The following is an 18,313-nucleotide window of genomic DNA, read 5'->3' as shown; positions in this document are numbered from 1 at the left end:
TTAACTATTTCATTTCTTTCCCTATTTTTAACGCACTCAAACTATTTCGATAAATTGCCTTCTCTGAATTTGGTGCAATACATTTGTTACGAGTATAATACATTCATTCGAAAATCTATCTTAGCAATACTCCCAATAATGATTTCATATTATCAACACCAAATTTGTTTTTATCTCTTTTACTTAATGTCCGTCAATCACGTATATACACCATTACTGGCTTCACTACAGTTATAATTTCATAAAATAAAAGGTACCGTCATTCATCATTAAATGGACCACCAACATTTTAGTCTACGTCATAATGTTATTGTAGCTCTAAACTTTATACATGTTAAGAAATGCTATACGATACAAAATATCTATTTCTTATTTGTTCTTTGGTCAAATACCTCGCTGATCGTTTCACTTATGTTTAATTTTTTAACATTCCAAACGAAAATTATTAACATTTACATTTTAAACAATTGTTGTCTCATGTTATAGTAAATAATTAAGACTGCTTAATAGGATAATTCAAGATATCGAAAGATACTACATATATATTATGATTTACTACAGTGTGAAGCTAATTTCTCTATAGTTTTAACTTATATACTATATATATAGTGTACACTGTACATAATGCGTGAGTTCACCAACAAAATCAAACTATGCCAAAGAATACTTCGTTCACATTTGATTTATGGTTACAGTGGTCATACAGTTGTTATTAGTATTTTTTTGTTTTATTTGTTATAAATCGTGATGAGGTTATCAAGAAAAAGATATAAACGTGTGGATCACATTGAGAGACATATAGGGATGGGTCAAAAAGAGACCAGTAGGGGTTTAGATGACCGACCCCGCTTTTGTAGGATAAGACAGGTGAACTGTTTCAAATTTTATTCCTCGCTAAAACGAATAAAATAAAAGATGTATTGAACAAATATATACACAAAGATATATTGACAAAAAGGAAGACAATAAAAATGACAGATTCTATTTCAGATTTTCGGTTCAAGTGTCATGGTTCAAGTTGTTTTAATGAACTTGTTACAATTTGATCACAATTAATAATCTATTAGTTGTCAGTTTTAAAATTTAAACTGAGGTAACTTAATAATTTTAAATGAATAGTAAAAAATAATTTTGTTAAAAGTTTTTCTCTAACGATGATTATAACGTATGTATTACTTATTACAGGCATTATTTCCTATACCTAAGCTAAAAATCAGAACTATGCCAACAACCGTATAGCAACTATATTTTTAAAAGTTGTTAAATCCTAAACAATTTATTTACATGTATAATATTTATATAAATTAAGTTGGAAAAAAACTTACATTGTTCATTTGAAGTCCTGGTAGTTCTCAATTGTGGATCAAAATGAACGCACGAAACAGATCCCAAACTTCCTCTAGGAGTCCTGCCCAACGACGCCGATTCCGCCATTGCTATACTTCCTCTGGCTGATCGATTCATGTTGTACGCGCCTTCAGAGGCCACACTGCCCCTGGGACTTTTACCGGGATCTGGTATCAGACTACCACGTGGACTACGGCTAGCGTCGGGAGTCACTGCTAAGCTACCTCTAGGGCTACGGTTCAAGTCGTACGCTACGCTGCCTCTTGGTGATCGGTTGAAGTCGGGTACCAAACTGTTTTTGGGACTTCTCGACGGATCTAACCCAGCAGTACTTGATCTTGGACTACGGTTGAAACTCTCGACGTCTAAACGGAGCCCGGACCTCAGATCAGAGTATTCATCATCCGGTACCATACTACCGCGAGGACTTCTCGGGCTCCTGGGATCCGGATGTTCGGACGTGAGACTATGCCTAGGACTCCGGTTAATATCGACCTCCAGTCTGGACGGACTAGGACGAATATAACACTCTTGTTGTTCATCCGGCATCAACCGCGGTGGTTTCCGATGATCGGATGGTATTAGACTACTCCGTGGACTCCTCGATATCTCTGGCACGAGACTGTTCCTTGGGCTCTTATCGATGTACTGTACTTTGGTCTCAGATACAAAACTAGGTCTGGGACTACGTTTGTGTGACGTGTATTCGTAGAATTCCTCGTCCGGCGATATCCTAGATCGTTGATGCATCTCGAATCCATCAGATGGCGATGTAGCCGCAATACTAGCCCTCCTGTGCTGACCACTATATTGCGGGGTCTGTTGGGGTTGCTGTGGCAGTTGTTGTCTTCCAATATCCTGTTGGCGCATTGACTGACCGTCCAAATTAAATGCAACACTTGTTCGACGAGCGTCATTGTTATGCACACGTTTCTTTCTCGATGACGGTGACCTCTGTAGCATCTTTGTATTTAGGTTACCGGCAGTCGAACGCGAAGCAGTTGTACCTATAAAAATGTCAAACAAATTTATTAAATTCAAACATTTATATAGAATTTATCAGTAAAATAGTGTTAGATTAGTAAGTTGTACATTTTTACAATATAAAATCGAAAAAGGATAAAACAAGCGACTAAAAAAAAAACACTTGGAATGTAACTATAGTCCAGCTCACGAAAACTGAACGTTCAAGGCCGAGGGGCGGCGGCCAAATATTGTCGATGCCAGTGGTTCTCCGTATTGTATGTATTATTGTTGTTGTCAGCTGTTGGATAGAGTCAGCTGTTATGTTAAAATATACATACTAAACATATTTTTATTAATTGTTTTTAATTGCTATATTTTTAACACGTAACGTAGTGCGCGAGACAAAATAATAAAATATGTACATTTAAACATTTCAAAAAGCCCGCCAATTATTTTGATACCCACTAATGGGAATTTGCCACTGGTAGCGCTGATGTCAACGCTCAGTTTTCGTGAGCCGGACTATAGAAAAGTTTGCTTTATACAAATTAAAACAATTTATTGAATTAAGCACATGAATAAAATATTTTGGTAACTTCTTTGTGCCTAAATACAACCAAGTATAATAAAATCAATGTATTTAGGCCTTTCTTATAATATTTGAATAACGTTTTCAAACGCAATTTTGCTCGAGATGCAAGCTTAATATTTTATATGCAGACTTATATTCTAACACAAGCTGTTTTTCCGGAATAAATGTGATTACTATTTGAAAATAAAAATGTTTCGAGATAACTGCCAAGTATCACTCTTTACTCACACACTTACTACACTTATTACACTCTTTACTTATATTTGTATTAAAAGTGTTGTAAATCAAGTACACTATATTCAAATCAAATTTGAAATGATATTGTAATTTATAACGATCAACATGTCAGTTTCTATCTAGAATACATGTATTAGCTCTGCGGTCTAAATCAGAAACTACATAAGCAAATATTTCCGCAGGCTTTATTTTATTATTGTTATTACAGTATTTACCCATTACCATTTCATTTATTTGTATGCAATATTGACTTAATTTGTTGATTATATACCATAAGAATATGTTTTTTAATTATAAAAAAAATTTTAGTGTCTTATTGCTAGACACAGGATTTCTTTAATGAAATTGACTTGATAAAAGTGATAATACCCAAAACATCTACCAATTGTTTCTTCTATAATTTTTTTAATTAATCAATGCACTCGTTTACCGTTAGATTTTAATAAAACTAATTTATAATGACAAAAAAAACATTTTCTAGTGAACAACTTACACACGCTACGTTTTTTTAGAAAAATGCATGTTTTCCATTCATTGTTCTACTTCTGTCGACAACTTTTTAGCATGCTATTTATTACCTGTTTTATCTAGGTCAAAAGTCATTACTGATTTTGTTACAAGAGAAAAATGTAAAAGCCGTTCAGTTACCGCTAACGTTATATGCTAATTACTTCTTAAAAGTTCAACAAAATACAGCTTAAATACGTGTAACTTTAAAACAATACTCAAAACAAAATACAACATAAAACCAATATTTTTTGCTGATTCAGATCAAAGCTTTAAATTAAATATTCTTCTATTTTTGCATCAAAGCTATAAAATTAATAATTATACCTACATTTACTTTCGAATCATATCTAAAACGATGACTGGTATTGTAAAAAAATTTTTGGCTTTGATACAGAGTTGAAGGATTTTGTCATTCATATGAAAAACGACGTTTTTATAATAATGTTTGTTAAAAAAAATTGTTCGTGTGAGCCCACAATTAACTTTTTAATTACCGGGCTCATTCCACATCAAGGTTCGGCTAAAATGTTTAGACTTCGGGTTAATAAATTAAACTAATGGTCATTTATCTAGTGTACGCCTATACAAAAAATAATTTCCTAGTCACCTAGATAAATCAACTACTGGATAACTACAATTTTTAAATGCATATTTAATTGAAATTGAAATTAAGTAATGCTATAAAAATATTGCGGATAGGTAAATATGTGCACAACCAAAGTTATAAAAATAAAGTAATTCAAATTTTTTATTTAATAAAAATTCTTTAAATTATATCAGTAATGTACGTGACATACGTATCTATATGACTAGTTGTCTAGTTTGCCTTTAACACTATTAAAAATATATTACCATATTAAAAGACCAAATGAACCTTATAATGTGATTTACCAACAGACATAAATATTATATCTTTTAGTATTTATAATATTATAGTTCGTGTTCATGATCATTTTCCTTTTATAGTCTACTTTTTATCAGGAACCGTTATCAGCTGTCTCCAATCGCAATCATGACTAAATAAACAGATATAATTGCTAGATTACGAACTATTCTATCTTTGCAATATGGAAGATGTTTCAATTTATATAGATCAATTAACACGGTAAAAATTTCTTTTTCCAAGTCTGAGGCAATTATCCTGCACAGCGTTATTTAGAAACCATGCCTTTAGATTTAGTCATGATCACAAGTATCTTATCACTAATCTTTTATCAGCTGTCTCTCATCAGCATCAGTAATCAGCTGTTTCTTATCAATGTCGAGAAAACGATATCGCAAATTTGATGTAGTATATGTTTGACAGACCCCCAGCCATTAGACGTATCCATGCCAATAATATAGAATTTAAAATATGACAAGTTTAACCATGTTATGTTGGGGAAAAATGTATTTGAAACAAATAGTTTCATTGTTACCTTATGTTATCCATGGAGATAGAGGATAAAAGGTGATAAGTCGTAATAATTGTAAATCGTTTGAAAAAAGAATTGAGTACAACAAGATTTATCTTGGTATCGAGCAAAAATTAGATGTTCAATGTTAGGAATCAGTAAATAATATAATCCCGATTAAGTCTAATCGTACATTTTATGGGATTAGAATATTGCAGCATTGAATATTTTTTCGTTTAGACAAAGAGTTTAAAAGCTTTCGAAGCAACACCATTAGACTCAATTGGGTTTATACTGTACGCTAATTCTATTAAAATTACCGAGTATTACTTTTTCTTGCATAATATAATATATTTTACGAATAAGATGTTAAAATGGGCACTATAGCTTCGCCTTAAAGTGCCAACTCTGTCAAAGTGTTATACTACTCAACGGTCATACCATTGATTATAAATATTTATACTAATAAGGTCATACTAATAAAAATGCAAAATCTGAATGCGATTATCATGTTGAAATATAAATTATTTCATGTATATGATATCTCCATTACTATTTTCTAAATATTTGATAAACGAGTATTTACGATTTATGAATAACTAATAAATGTTCACAAAACGTAGCTCTACTGCTAATATTATATTCAATACGCAGTATGTGTCTGGGAATTCCATTATTTTGTTTTGCTGTGTAATTTATTCATATATATTTATCACATCATTGGGTTAAGTAAAGTAATAAGAATCCAAAGAAAAATGTTCACGCCCACTGAACAAAAAAAATTTAACAAAACTTAAAGCATTCACACCATTATTTCAGACCATATAATATATTATAGGTATGTTTTTCGGGTTTTACGTATGGTGATTTACGCACAGATACTTACACTGCGTTATGTATGATCTATATATTTTTTATTTTACCTCCTGAAAAATTTACACATCAAAGAGCAAGTTTGCTTCGTGGCAATATAGTAGTGTCGGTGCTGCCGGAAGGATGTGTGTTGTGTGTTAGTATAGCAATATGCACCCCTATTCATGTGATATGTCCCTAGAATCGACATTAAATATCCTTCCGCACATGCACGCAAATAATACCTTCTTCCGTATGTATCTATTTATATCCTTTTTCTCTCTCTTTTTCCGCTTCAGAAACATGTAAGTTCGTCGTTACCGTATGTATGTTATTCGCTATCGTTGACTGTATCTAAATTCAACACACAGGGTGTCACCTTGTACCGTCGGGTGAAGCTGATAATGGCAATGCCCATTAGAAAATCAAGTCGAATCGTTAATTAATACTATAGCGCCGATTCTAACGTGTTACTGCTGTGGCATTTGCTAAATTCTAAACCCTCTTCCCTTCTCTTCGACCTGTCGTCAGTGCTACGCCGTTTGCCTCACATTGATTTCCTGTCATACCGTCATAGCTTCTGTTTTATGATATGCATTCAGTGTGAAATGTGTATGTTTGTGTTGATAACGTGGCATAAAACGTAAAAGTATACATATCATCGTTTTAATTACTATTTCCTCCGGTCAATGCCACCAACCATTAAATTCGGCATTATTAAATTGTCTTTGCTGACTTAAATTTGCCTTGACTACTACTATAATCTTGTATTTTATAAGCAATAAGTCTTTAAGAAAAAGTTGATGAATTGAATCTAATTCAATATGTTGAATAGGATTTGAAATTGTTACTATGATTGCGTTATTAGCTAAATATAAATTACTCCGACTAATGAGAGACTCGCGGCTCACTCACTCGCCTATACCTAAAATCAAAAAGTTTATCTATTAAAGTTTTGATTTTAACTGTTTCGAACGCTTGCAAGTTCTTAGAAATGACAACAATTATGACCGCCTAATTGGACTGTATTTAAAAGATAAGCCCAGAAAACTAGTAAAATGGTTGATGTAAACTTTTTTTGGAGAAGACCATGTTGTTTATCCATTATAAGCCAGTTACACGTCGAGACTCGAGGACAGAATAGGTTTTATAAGTTAACAGATATAAATTTTTCAATACGTGCTTGATGTATCGATCAAAGTAAATGTTTAATTTGCGTTTTTATTGTTATTGTATTGTAAAAATCATTATATATTGCAATTAAAAATTAACAAAAAACAAAATGTTTAATTATACCACAATCGATAAATTTTATGAAGAATCTATATATTTTTTTTTTTTAATTTAAATCGGATTATTTTTAAGAACGTAATTATTATCAAAGTAGAAACATATGTTTTTGAACAAAAATAAAGCCCGTTTGTTTTATAGAAGTTGTAAAAAAAAAATGTAATATTAAAATAGATCCCTCTTTATATTGTTGTATATATATATATGTTTAAAATCTTAGCTTAAATTAATTTTTAGAGGAAAATTGCCTATACAATGCGCCTTAATAAATGTTAGTGTAGAGGCCCCTTAAATAATATAGTAATAATACTAAAACAAAGTCATAGCGTAATTATGATGAGAAAAACTGTGATAATTATTATAGCGTTCTCCATTTTCGTAAGTCAGTATATCATGTCGATTACAAAGAACTTCATTAAGAGAGGGTTTCTTATAACGATATAACATAATCATTATAACGTAACTCCGACCACTCAACAGCAGTCATTAACTACGTTTCTATGGACATAATATTACAATAACAATGCATACACTGAATCTAAGACTTCAATTTTTAATTGATGCATTTTGTTGTAACTAAAAATATTTTATTTATTTACAGAGTTCCCTCCGGTAAGACTCGAGCAAATTACATAGTATAAAGTAATTATTAACTGAAACAAATATCGACGCATTACATTACATTTCAATAACAGAAGTTGTATCGATGAGATAATAAAAGCAACAAAATGTTGTATACGATAATTAGTTGTATACAAATTAGGACAAGACTCAAAACTAAGTATTAAAAATCGTTGGACTTGGAATAAACGTTTAAAAAATTGTTCAGCCTACGATATGAACCCACCCCGAGTGTATACAATAATGAAAACAGAGGATTTTTTCTTATACGCCCAATGTGCCGACAAAATCCAAGTTGGATAATTTCCAATGATCAGCATAATTTTTATACAGAATATAGGTACTAGGTAGTCCTACAAAATATAAGAATAATATTAAGTATCCACATAGAAAGAAAAGTTTACGGTAATTAAAGACAAAAGAAGGCTAGCTGTAGAAACCTCACCAAAAATGAATAGCGTACAAAGATCATGTATGGAGAGATTACAATAATAAAACAAGTTGTAATGTAATAATTTAATTCTACCGGAGTAACAATAATTGCGTGTTTGTAATAACATTTTTAGATAGACCTACAGTTATTATTAAAAACACAATGTTACAATAACTATTATTATTGGCTGTACTATACCTTTAAGCTTGACTGCTAACCGAGAAGGTATTGATTTTATAATTGTTTTATACATGTCTGGACAATAGACCCGCCACTTCAAAATAACCTTTTAATCTATAGTTCAACTATATATTCATAAAATAAATTATTGCTAAATATGTGTCCCTCAGTCAACGCTAAAATAGTATTCATACAGATGGTTTAAACAGATTAGACAATTTGGTCAAATTGCACACGATATAAAAAAATTAAATGTATAACATGTTTATTATGACTGTGGCGCGTCATTTTAATATAATTGTGATTGGAGTACATATTTTAATGTAACAGCTAACATCGTCGAGAATATATCAATTTGTTGAACAATGGAGAGGCACATAAAATGAAATGAAAAACTAATGAATGAATAATAATATAGAAGTTAAAACTTTTTACGAACGTAATTCATTGGTGTTCATTATGTTCTTGAAAAAATGAATAATAAAATGTAATAGATATTATTTTGTAGATTCATCGAAAACTAACATTATCATATCCTACCAATCCCGCTAAACGACAGCACAACTGATTTAAAGATAATACTTATCTAGTTTAATCCAGTATAATTAACAAACATTTAAAATGATTTAAGTTGAAAATTACTCAATGATCATTTTGATAATTATTAAATGAATAGTTGTAATTAAATAATCTTAAATAGATGGGAATATGTTATTTAAACATTACGTTTATGAGTCATACATCAATCATTGTATTTTTTTTTTTAATTATCTAGAATCTAGACATTTATGTTCATCTAGCTAGATGAATTTATTGGAAATTCTCTACAAATAATAAAAAATAAGTTTTATGTTACAATAGAGTAGGATACCTACTTACGAATAATTAATATGTATAATGCTCATGGTGTTTTGTCACTATTCATTTAATATTTTAATTGTTTATTGTTTCATATAAATAATAACAAAATATAAAATGTATTATTATTTTCGAGACGACCTTGTTTTATATCAAAACGTTTCAACCAGCGTTTAAACTCTCAGCGAACGTCGTAACTTTATGCAAAACAAATTTCATTAAATACTTGCTTAAAAAAATTCTTTGTCTCTGGAAAACCCGAGAATCTTTTGTAGAATATTATAAAAACGTATTCAACAATAAATTATGATTGCTTTCATTTGATCTTTGCAGGGTCTCGTCAAGACGAGATCACAACTTGGTCGCACAATAAAAATGATGACTAAAAACATTGCAAGGATCATAAAAAGAAAATCGCTATACACTCCACTAGTCGCATTTTACGGTTACGCAAGTTGGTCGCAGGAAATGGAAACCAATCATTATGAAAACTTACCTCTCGTTGGGTATATTAAAAGTTAAATTCGCGGTTAATGTACATTGTGATGTGGTTATACTGCATAATACTTTCGATCAATATATACGGGTCAACCTTGAAAGTGTATTTTTGGTCATTTGATGATGTTCGGACACCTCCGATTCATACCCAACCCCTTGGGTAAACGACCATACTATTATAAATCGATTAAAAGACATAAAACCGACCGAAAATGATATTAAACTTAAGGAAAAATTGAGATATTATAGGTACTAGATTATTTTGAGGTTTGCGTTAAATACAGTGTCGGTTACTGCGTTCCATTTCGTTAAATTAGTTTTGCGCTGTTGTAAAATTTTTATTGACCGTTGGCATAATTTTTTTTTTTATTTTCATCCTAACATGACACCTCAGCTGTTGCTTTTAATGGAAGTGTTAAAGTTCGGTGTAATGCAGAAATAAATATAGTTTTACTTTTTCGAAAATATAACAAAAAAACAATAATGTGAAAATACATGAATAAAACGAAACATCTCTTCATATGTATATTATAAGCAAACAGTGTATTAATAAGTATTTTTAACAGTAAAATTTATCTTATTCTGCATTTTAAGGAATAAATAATCTCAAATAATACAACATTTTTGTGAGCGACGACATTTATTTTTACATATTTTTTCAATATCAATGTTGATACTTGATTAATGTTTTTGTATCAATAATTATCATTATTCATTAATGTACTATATGACAATTGGTTGATACATATGCGTACATCACTGTCATAGAGTAGAACTTTTATTCAAAACACTTAAGTGCAAACGCAAGATAACAGCTGTTAAAATCTTGTGTTTACATATAATTGATTTACCTTAATTAGTTATCCCAAGGATTTCAATCCATCATAATAATCGCATTTGAAAAGTTCTTACGGCTTTCCCCATTTGTCCTCTCATGAGTGATTAGACTTCGCTTGTGAAAATCAAATAATATTACCATAGTATGTAGATAGTAAGTAAGTATGAAACGGAGTACTACGATTTTTGCTCAAACGACACGTCGCGTTTAATTTAAACATTGCGTTGTATACATTTTCCACATGAATAATAAGATTGACATTTATGTGGCGACTGTTTTTGCAGTTGTTTTTTTTTTTTTTTGTAGGCGACTCGTTTTTCTAAAACTTCCCTAGGTTGACGTTTGGACAAATTGATCTTTTATTTTCTTTAAGCCCATAAACCTTAAAGGTGTACTGTGGTTTTGAAAAACAATTTAGGTTTCTTTTTAATACAAAATAGAAATCACAAGATTTGATCATATAAAACGTTTGGAGTTTTCTAAAAAATGTTATACAAGTAAAACCTGTTTATAGGGTGGAACATATAATATGTTGTATTATATAAAAAAAATTGTTGCCGTAATTGACTCTTAACAAAATCAGTGGACAGTGCTTTCACGGCTTTAGGTAGGCAAAAAAATATACGCCTTTGATTGAATAAAATTTAAATGTAATTATTTGTGAATCATGAATGACTGTATCACAAATTAAGCCTTAATCTATGCAGTCACAAATAAATAAAATCGTGTACAATGTTTATACCCTAAAAAGCACTGACGGAATAGTTTTTCGAATTAAATCTAGATAAAAATATTATTTTGCCAAACAGATTACAGTCAAAAAAGTAAGAAATGATTGTTTTACCTTCAAAACTTAACAGAAACCACAATAATAGGTAGACCTAGAGAAACAAACTTCACATTACAATGCGTTTTCCATTTTTTTCTGTTCGTTTCTCATTTTAATTTTGAAGTAATCTAATATAGTTGAAAACAAATTTTCAAACGCCACTTCTTTCTTCACAAAACTATATTTTAAAAAAAATACTACATTTGTGTTCAACTATCAATATTGTTAAATCTAAAAGTTGTATTTAAATAAAAAGCGTAGTCTGCCTACTTTTGGACAAGTAATTTTGACAACTTTTTGTCTTTAAGATCCACGTCGGTAACCTATACAATGGGGGGGCGGCAATCATCACCCCCTCCCCTTTCCTCGAGAACTATCAAACTCTCGTTCGTCAATTTGTAACCAATCACTTATTTATGAAATTATTTTTTAGGTTTACATAATTCTGTTTTGAGCGGTACAAAATTCTAAAAAAAAGTGCTCATTTTATAATAATAAATAATTTAACAAAATATATATTATAAAGTACGAGTATCATAATTGTAACGCAGAAGTAAAATAATAATTAGTTTTAATATTTCAAGAAAAATGTTGATATTATGTATAAATCTTTTAAGGATACCTTATGTATGAAAATTATATTTTAGGTCAAAGTACTTTAGTGTTCATCAACTGCTAACATAGGTACTCATATTCTATGGCACCTGCTTTAAATCTATACGATAGCTAAGTGCTTTCCTTGGGGTGAATAGACGTTTGGTTTAACTTGAAACACGACAACCTCTTTTATAGGTACTTCAATCACTTTCGACAAAATCTTATACTTGTGCTATTTATAAAGGAACGAAAAATGTAAAGTTTAACCATTAATTACCGACGTATAAAGACCGCTTCAACAATAAACATTGAATTATCAATAAAAAAAAAACCAAGACTATTGAATATTGCCAACTAAACTACAAGTCGAAAATTTAAAGGTACCTTAAAAATACAGTTTAAAACACTGTATCAAATTGTAAATTGTAAGCAAATATTTAATGCGGTCTGACAGACTGCACGTCGGTAATTAGGGGTTAAGCGAAAAGCTCAATAGTTTAGTCCCTCTATAATACAAGTAAAATACAAATTATCAACAAACTTTAATGTAAATATTTAATCTTGGCTCAAAATCCAGCACAGTATAAACCAACAGGGTTCAAGCCAAGTATACACTAGTGTCTAGTATACACAAATACAATCCAAAACCCAGCAATATCTTAAGCACAGCCTGAACCAAGCACAGTAAGAAATTACCTAAGTGGTTTCTAGTAGTCACAGATTCGCATCGAAACTTTTGATTATGATGCATGCACTTTAAAATTTAATAATTGTCTTTCCACTTACAAGTTACAACCTATCTTATTGCTGTACTGGTTTATGCTATACTAAAAAATAAAAAATATCCAACCTCCCTGGGGATCGGGGATGGTATAAAATTAGGTTTGAGACAATATATTGATATGAGGTATGCCTAATAATAATAATAACAAATAACATTTTGAGTTTCCTTACCAATCTTTATATTTTCTCTATAAATATAAGTATTTTTTTCTAGATTTTTAGACTAGATAATGAAAAACACTATCTATGACACTATAAATTAATTTTCACATTTATAAAATGTACTTTTAATTTTAATTTCGGAAAACGTTAGTGATTGTGTTATCTGTTAAATATTAACCTGTAAGTTATACAGCTGATTATGATCATTTAACATATTTTATTTTTTATAACTTACAAAGTATTTAATGTATTGACGCGATAGCCCAAATAAAAAAAGTAACAATCAAATAATGAATTAATATTAGACTAATAAAAATGGCACGATATTGTACCAGTATTCAATATCAGGTTTGAAATTAATTCATATTTACTATACTTAACCATTGTTTTTAATACACGAAATCTTTATTTTCACATTTTTTAATTTGTTGTAGTATTGTGAAGTTAATAACTAAATAAATAATATTGCTAACTAAAAAACTTAATTACTACTATTTCCAAAAATAGTTAATAGAATATTTTGGTTAACAATTTTTAGGAAATAAGAAAATAATACAAAAAATACAAAAAAGCTCTACAAGTTTTTGTTTTTGGAAATAATCGTCTTATTTAAATTTGTAAATTTGTTTATGTTGTACTTGAGAAAAGAATAAATAAATATTGTTAAAAACCAAAACGGAAAACAGGTGAACATTTTATATTTTCCTCACTTCAAAATATGTCCAAAATGTAAACTAATTTGTAATCTGTCTATAAATCTATAATTTAGTAGACATCAAAACATTCATTTTAACAATTAGCAAACTATATTTTACTCATCCCCATCATAAATAATTTTTTATAATTACAGTACATGTATCCATTAAAACAGATATCTTCCTATTGAATTAAAATTCCCAGTATCTTCATAGTTTCAATCGGTTTGAAGTGTATATTTTTTTCTAGTAAACTTTTTCGAGAGTAGGTAACATTTAATCACTGATTTTATAATAACAATGTAGGGTTGAACATTAATAACTTATTGTGTTTTAATAAAGTAAAGATCAATAACGTTAAATATTTTAGTCATACCACACTCGTTTGAAATTGTACAATACAAAATGATATATAATTGTTTTCTACTAAAATACTGCCTTTATATTTTGCATCCGCACATTGCACATTTATCTTGTATATTATAGAATATCATATTTAATGGTTTTTCGTATCGAGAATGCAATATAAAACCTGGGTTTATTATCTTATAGATTACATCAAGTATTTGTGACATAAACGGAGATTTATATTTGATTCTATAGAAATTGTCTGTAAACAAAGGTCTCGCTGTAACAGGTTCACTGACACAATTGAAATATGAAGAGCCAATATGTAATGCACACTGCACACTAAAAAAAAGTAGATGAAACGAAATAATGATTTAGAGCAGGGGTCTCCAACCATATTTTACGGCGAGCCAAATCTGAGATACGCTTTGGCATTACGGGCCATCATTTTTTAGAGGAAAAGAGAGGTAATCTAAACTTTAGAGGTTTGTGAATTTCATGTTAAGTCAGTACAAAAGTATTAAGATTTCCTCGGAAGAATAATTTTATTTTTTAAGGATTAAATGATAACAAACAATGAAAAACTGAAAACTCAGTGTAATCTCATGTTATTTTAATATTTTAATACTATTATTTAAAATGCATCTATAGTTCAAGAATATTAATGGTATGTCTAAAGATTTATATCGGTAACAGCTGTCGACTAACTAACGTTTATAGGTAATTTTTAGTATTTACTACTATATTTGGTATTAGCCATAATATGATTTTTTAACATAAAAACCATCGATTAAAAACATTTAAAAGCATAATTTCATTAAACAATGAAATGCAAAATTAATCCTAAGCACATTACACATCTTCGTGATGTTAAAAACATTGAATGCATTAAAATATGTTTTTGTTACGATAATACCTAGTCATAATCCCATAAGTATTCAACAACACCATTGTAAAGCGTAAAGTACCCCATATCATGATATAGAATGATAATGGATGCTGTTAATATTTTTTTATCGTAGACTGTAGAAAACCCAAAGAACTTTTTTTAACATTTAATGTTAATGTAGGGGATAGCAAGAATAATTATAGTTGTGTTACCATAATATTACAAAATATTATAGTATAATTTTGTAAAGAAATTCTAATGTTTCATTGAATAAAAAAAAATATTATTAAACAAAAACTACTTTAAATAAATGCCAGAATAAATATATAGTCGTTAATTAAAAAAAAATTTGAACGTGTGGGTCACGGGAAAAAAATGTTGATCACAGCATAAAATTAATCATCTCCTACCATTCGCTCGAGTACCATGGTTACCATGGTTACAAACCAAGTGGTTTTGTTTTGGGTTAGCAACGAAAAATATTTCGTATTTAAAGTGCAAAATTCGTGTTTGAGGCCACCCTTAGGGGTGGAATTTTCGAAAAGCACTTTGCCAGTACCTTCACGGGAGTGTATTCAACAACTTCCCAAAGTTTCATGGCGATCGGATGAATGGTGTAGTAATGGACAAACAAACATACGGCATAATACATATGCCCGCGTTACGGTTTTTCTTCGTTGGCCCCCAGCGCCCAGGCGTCCCATAAGAAGCATAGCTTCAAAAAGCAAAAGCTACAAAATATTATGACAAGATCTAAACCATGTCTTGACTTTTGAGCTGACTCCAGTTGCAAAATTGTGCAAAAATGTTAAGCCAAACTGTTAGAAACAATTATTACAGTATTATAAATACATACTTTACATCACTTACTATGTTAGTGAGAATATCTTTACAGTAGAGGGTATTTTTACTGTTGGAACAATCTAATAGTATCGAAAAGTAATCTAAAAGTATGCATCAAATGTTTTACGTGTCAATGAAGTAGCAATACATACTAAAAATCTTTGTAATAAAAAAACTATTCATACATTTTATAATATTAGATAAAACAATTTTATTAAAGAAATAATTATTATTTTACATTTGTTTAACATTACTCTTAAAGTGTGGGACATAAACAGGACTTTGGTCATTCAACTAAATATCTACAAAGGAAAATATAATTGATAAAATTGACAATAATAAAATTAAATAAATGAATCGTGTATTATTTTTGAAAACCCAAAATTTTTTTTTTTTAAGGCTAATTACTACGGTTTATACCTTCTATAAAATAAAACATAAGTTTATGGATCAATGCTAACATGTGTGAGAAACGGAATTTATGTTTTGACCATAAACTTATTTGTGAACGTGCAGCTATTCACGATACTAAACTCATTTTTAGTTTTATTATCAAGCATCAACATATCTATATTTTAATTTCGAGTACATACAAATTTAAAAATAAAATTTATGCCTTGTAGTAAAATGTAAACTTTTTGATTGTTAATTTTATTATTTTTGACGCTAGTAAACAAATTTTCTGCTTTTATTTATTCGTGAAAACTTTTGACATGGACTTTGACATGACTTTTTGGCTGGGAGTCGTTCTGAAAATTTCGACTTGTTAAGTGTCACAGTGCTCACGTCATTATTATTACGTCATGGGGGATAATGGAGGGTCAATTTGAAAATAAAGTTAAGAGTATCCACACGTATCACACAGATACATCAAGCTGCAGGATATATAAGGATATATATATATAAGGATAGTCAAATGAATTTGTTAGAAAAGAAATAACTTTTTTTTTTAAATATTTATACAACAATAGATAACTTGTATACAAACATTTACTTAAGGCTAAGTGTATTTTAGGAGAAAAACTTTATTTTGTTATTCGAACAACATTTTATATTATTATTATGTACCAAAATATAAGAATATATTAAGGGCTGAGATGGTATTTTTAATTGTTATGCATTAACTTGAATCTCAATATTTTATTACACATAATATATGTATACCATTTTTAAACATTTTACTTGCGTGTGATAATTTTAATAAAACAACTTGTTGGTTTTACTGTGAACTTTGTACGAACGTTTTAATAAAATTACAATGCTATGTAATACATGTTTAATCATTGTCCGAAATAAACGTTTGAATTATAAAGTAAAATATGGTTACCCAGCAGTTAGAAAAATAAAAAAATCGGATGTAGTTCCCAAAAACACATAATATGTTATAATATATATTTATTAATTTACGTTCATGGGTTATGATTATTTTTATGAAATACGGATATTAGCCACTTCCTGGCTTATGTATTATAACTGTTTAATATAGATCAAGTGAATACAAAAAAACTATTGTAATACTACTATAATGACTATTTGGTTCTAAAACACATAAAAATATTGGATCAATCGGATTTATTTTTGGGAGGGAACATAATCCCTTTTAAAGCCTGGTTGCGCCACTGATGTAAAGATTTTATGCCGGCGTGCTATATTAAATGTTTATTTTTTCATTTTATTCAAGTATTTAATGAATAGAATTGTTATGATGAACTCTGCTCGGAATGCCTTCTCGTTGTGAAAGTAATAATATAAAGTAATACAATTATTATAAGCCTTATACATATACAGTGTTCTAGAATAATTCGACAAATGAAATTACTTTTGTTCTAGTGAATATTTTTAAGATTTATTTTTTTTAAATTAATTTATACTCATTTGCGCTATAAGCACTACGTTTTTTATTACATCTAACTAATCACTAGAATAAAAGTTATTTCATTTGTCGAATTATTCTGTAACACCCTGTATAGTCTTAACTCTCAAGTTTTAGTGTACCTTATGTTTTAATATAATAAAATAAACATTACGCAGTGTTACTCGGTATTAAACAAAACAAACACACCGAAGCTAAAAAGAGTAATTTTCACATCTTGTAGCATATAAAATATAAATGTACACTTATAGTTAAACAATTTTCTGTATACAGATTAGGTTATTGTTCGAACTTTACGTCTAACACGGTATTTCTTATATAAGGTTTATGTTTGTTATCAATGTGAGTGGTATAAAATATTTTAGTTGGTTGAGATTGGTTGAAATTGAGTTGGGTTAGAATTTATCACAATATTATGTAACATAAGCAATCCTCCGAATATGACACTCTTCCTAAAAGTCAACCGGCCACAATAGACTATTTATAAATATTTGTTAAAGAAATTGTTTGTTCGTATATCCACTTATAACTTTCAACGAAAAGTACAAATGGCGGTCCATCACATTCTTTGCTCGAAGCAGGTTGTAAAGAAAACAAACCGACAGAACGAACCATAAGTATTAAAGTACGCCTAGAGTTTAGGCCCAATATGGTGTTTCTTTTTTTTTAACACATCTA

The 18,313-nt window shown here is 29.5% G+C and overlaps 1 protein-coding gene across 1 annotated transcript in view; it reads right to left on the bottom strand.

The window, feature by feature from the left end:
- LOC126835863 (uncharacterized) overlaps positions 1 to 18,313 on the bottom strand; it is a 51,939-nt gene that overhangs the window by 30,394 nt on the left and 3,232 nt on the right. The window contains exon 2 of the mRNA XM_050568709.1: positions 1,326 to 2,354. Coding sequence (XP_050424666.1) covers positions 1,326 to 2,310 — 985 coding nt within the window. The 5' untranslated portion in view covers positions 2,311 to 2,354. The remainder of the gene's footprint in view (positions 1 to 1,325; positions 2,355 to 18,313) is intronic.

This window comes from Adelges cooleyi, unplaced genomic scaffold (genome assembly GCF_023614345.1).
Source record: "Adelges cooleyi isolate 19-005CV unplaced genomic scaffold, UGA_ACOO_1.1 ACOO_flye_CR_arks_rails_tigmint_CR_PRNA_23, whole genome shotgun sequence".
In the NCBI taxonomy this organism is placed as follows: domain Eukaryota; kingdom Metazoa; phylum Arthropoda; class Insecta; order Hemiptera; family Adelgidae; genus Adelges; species Adelges cooleyi.
This window is presented reverse-complemented; position numbering and strand designations above follow the sequence as displayed.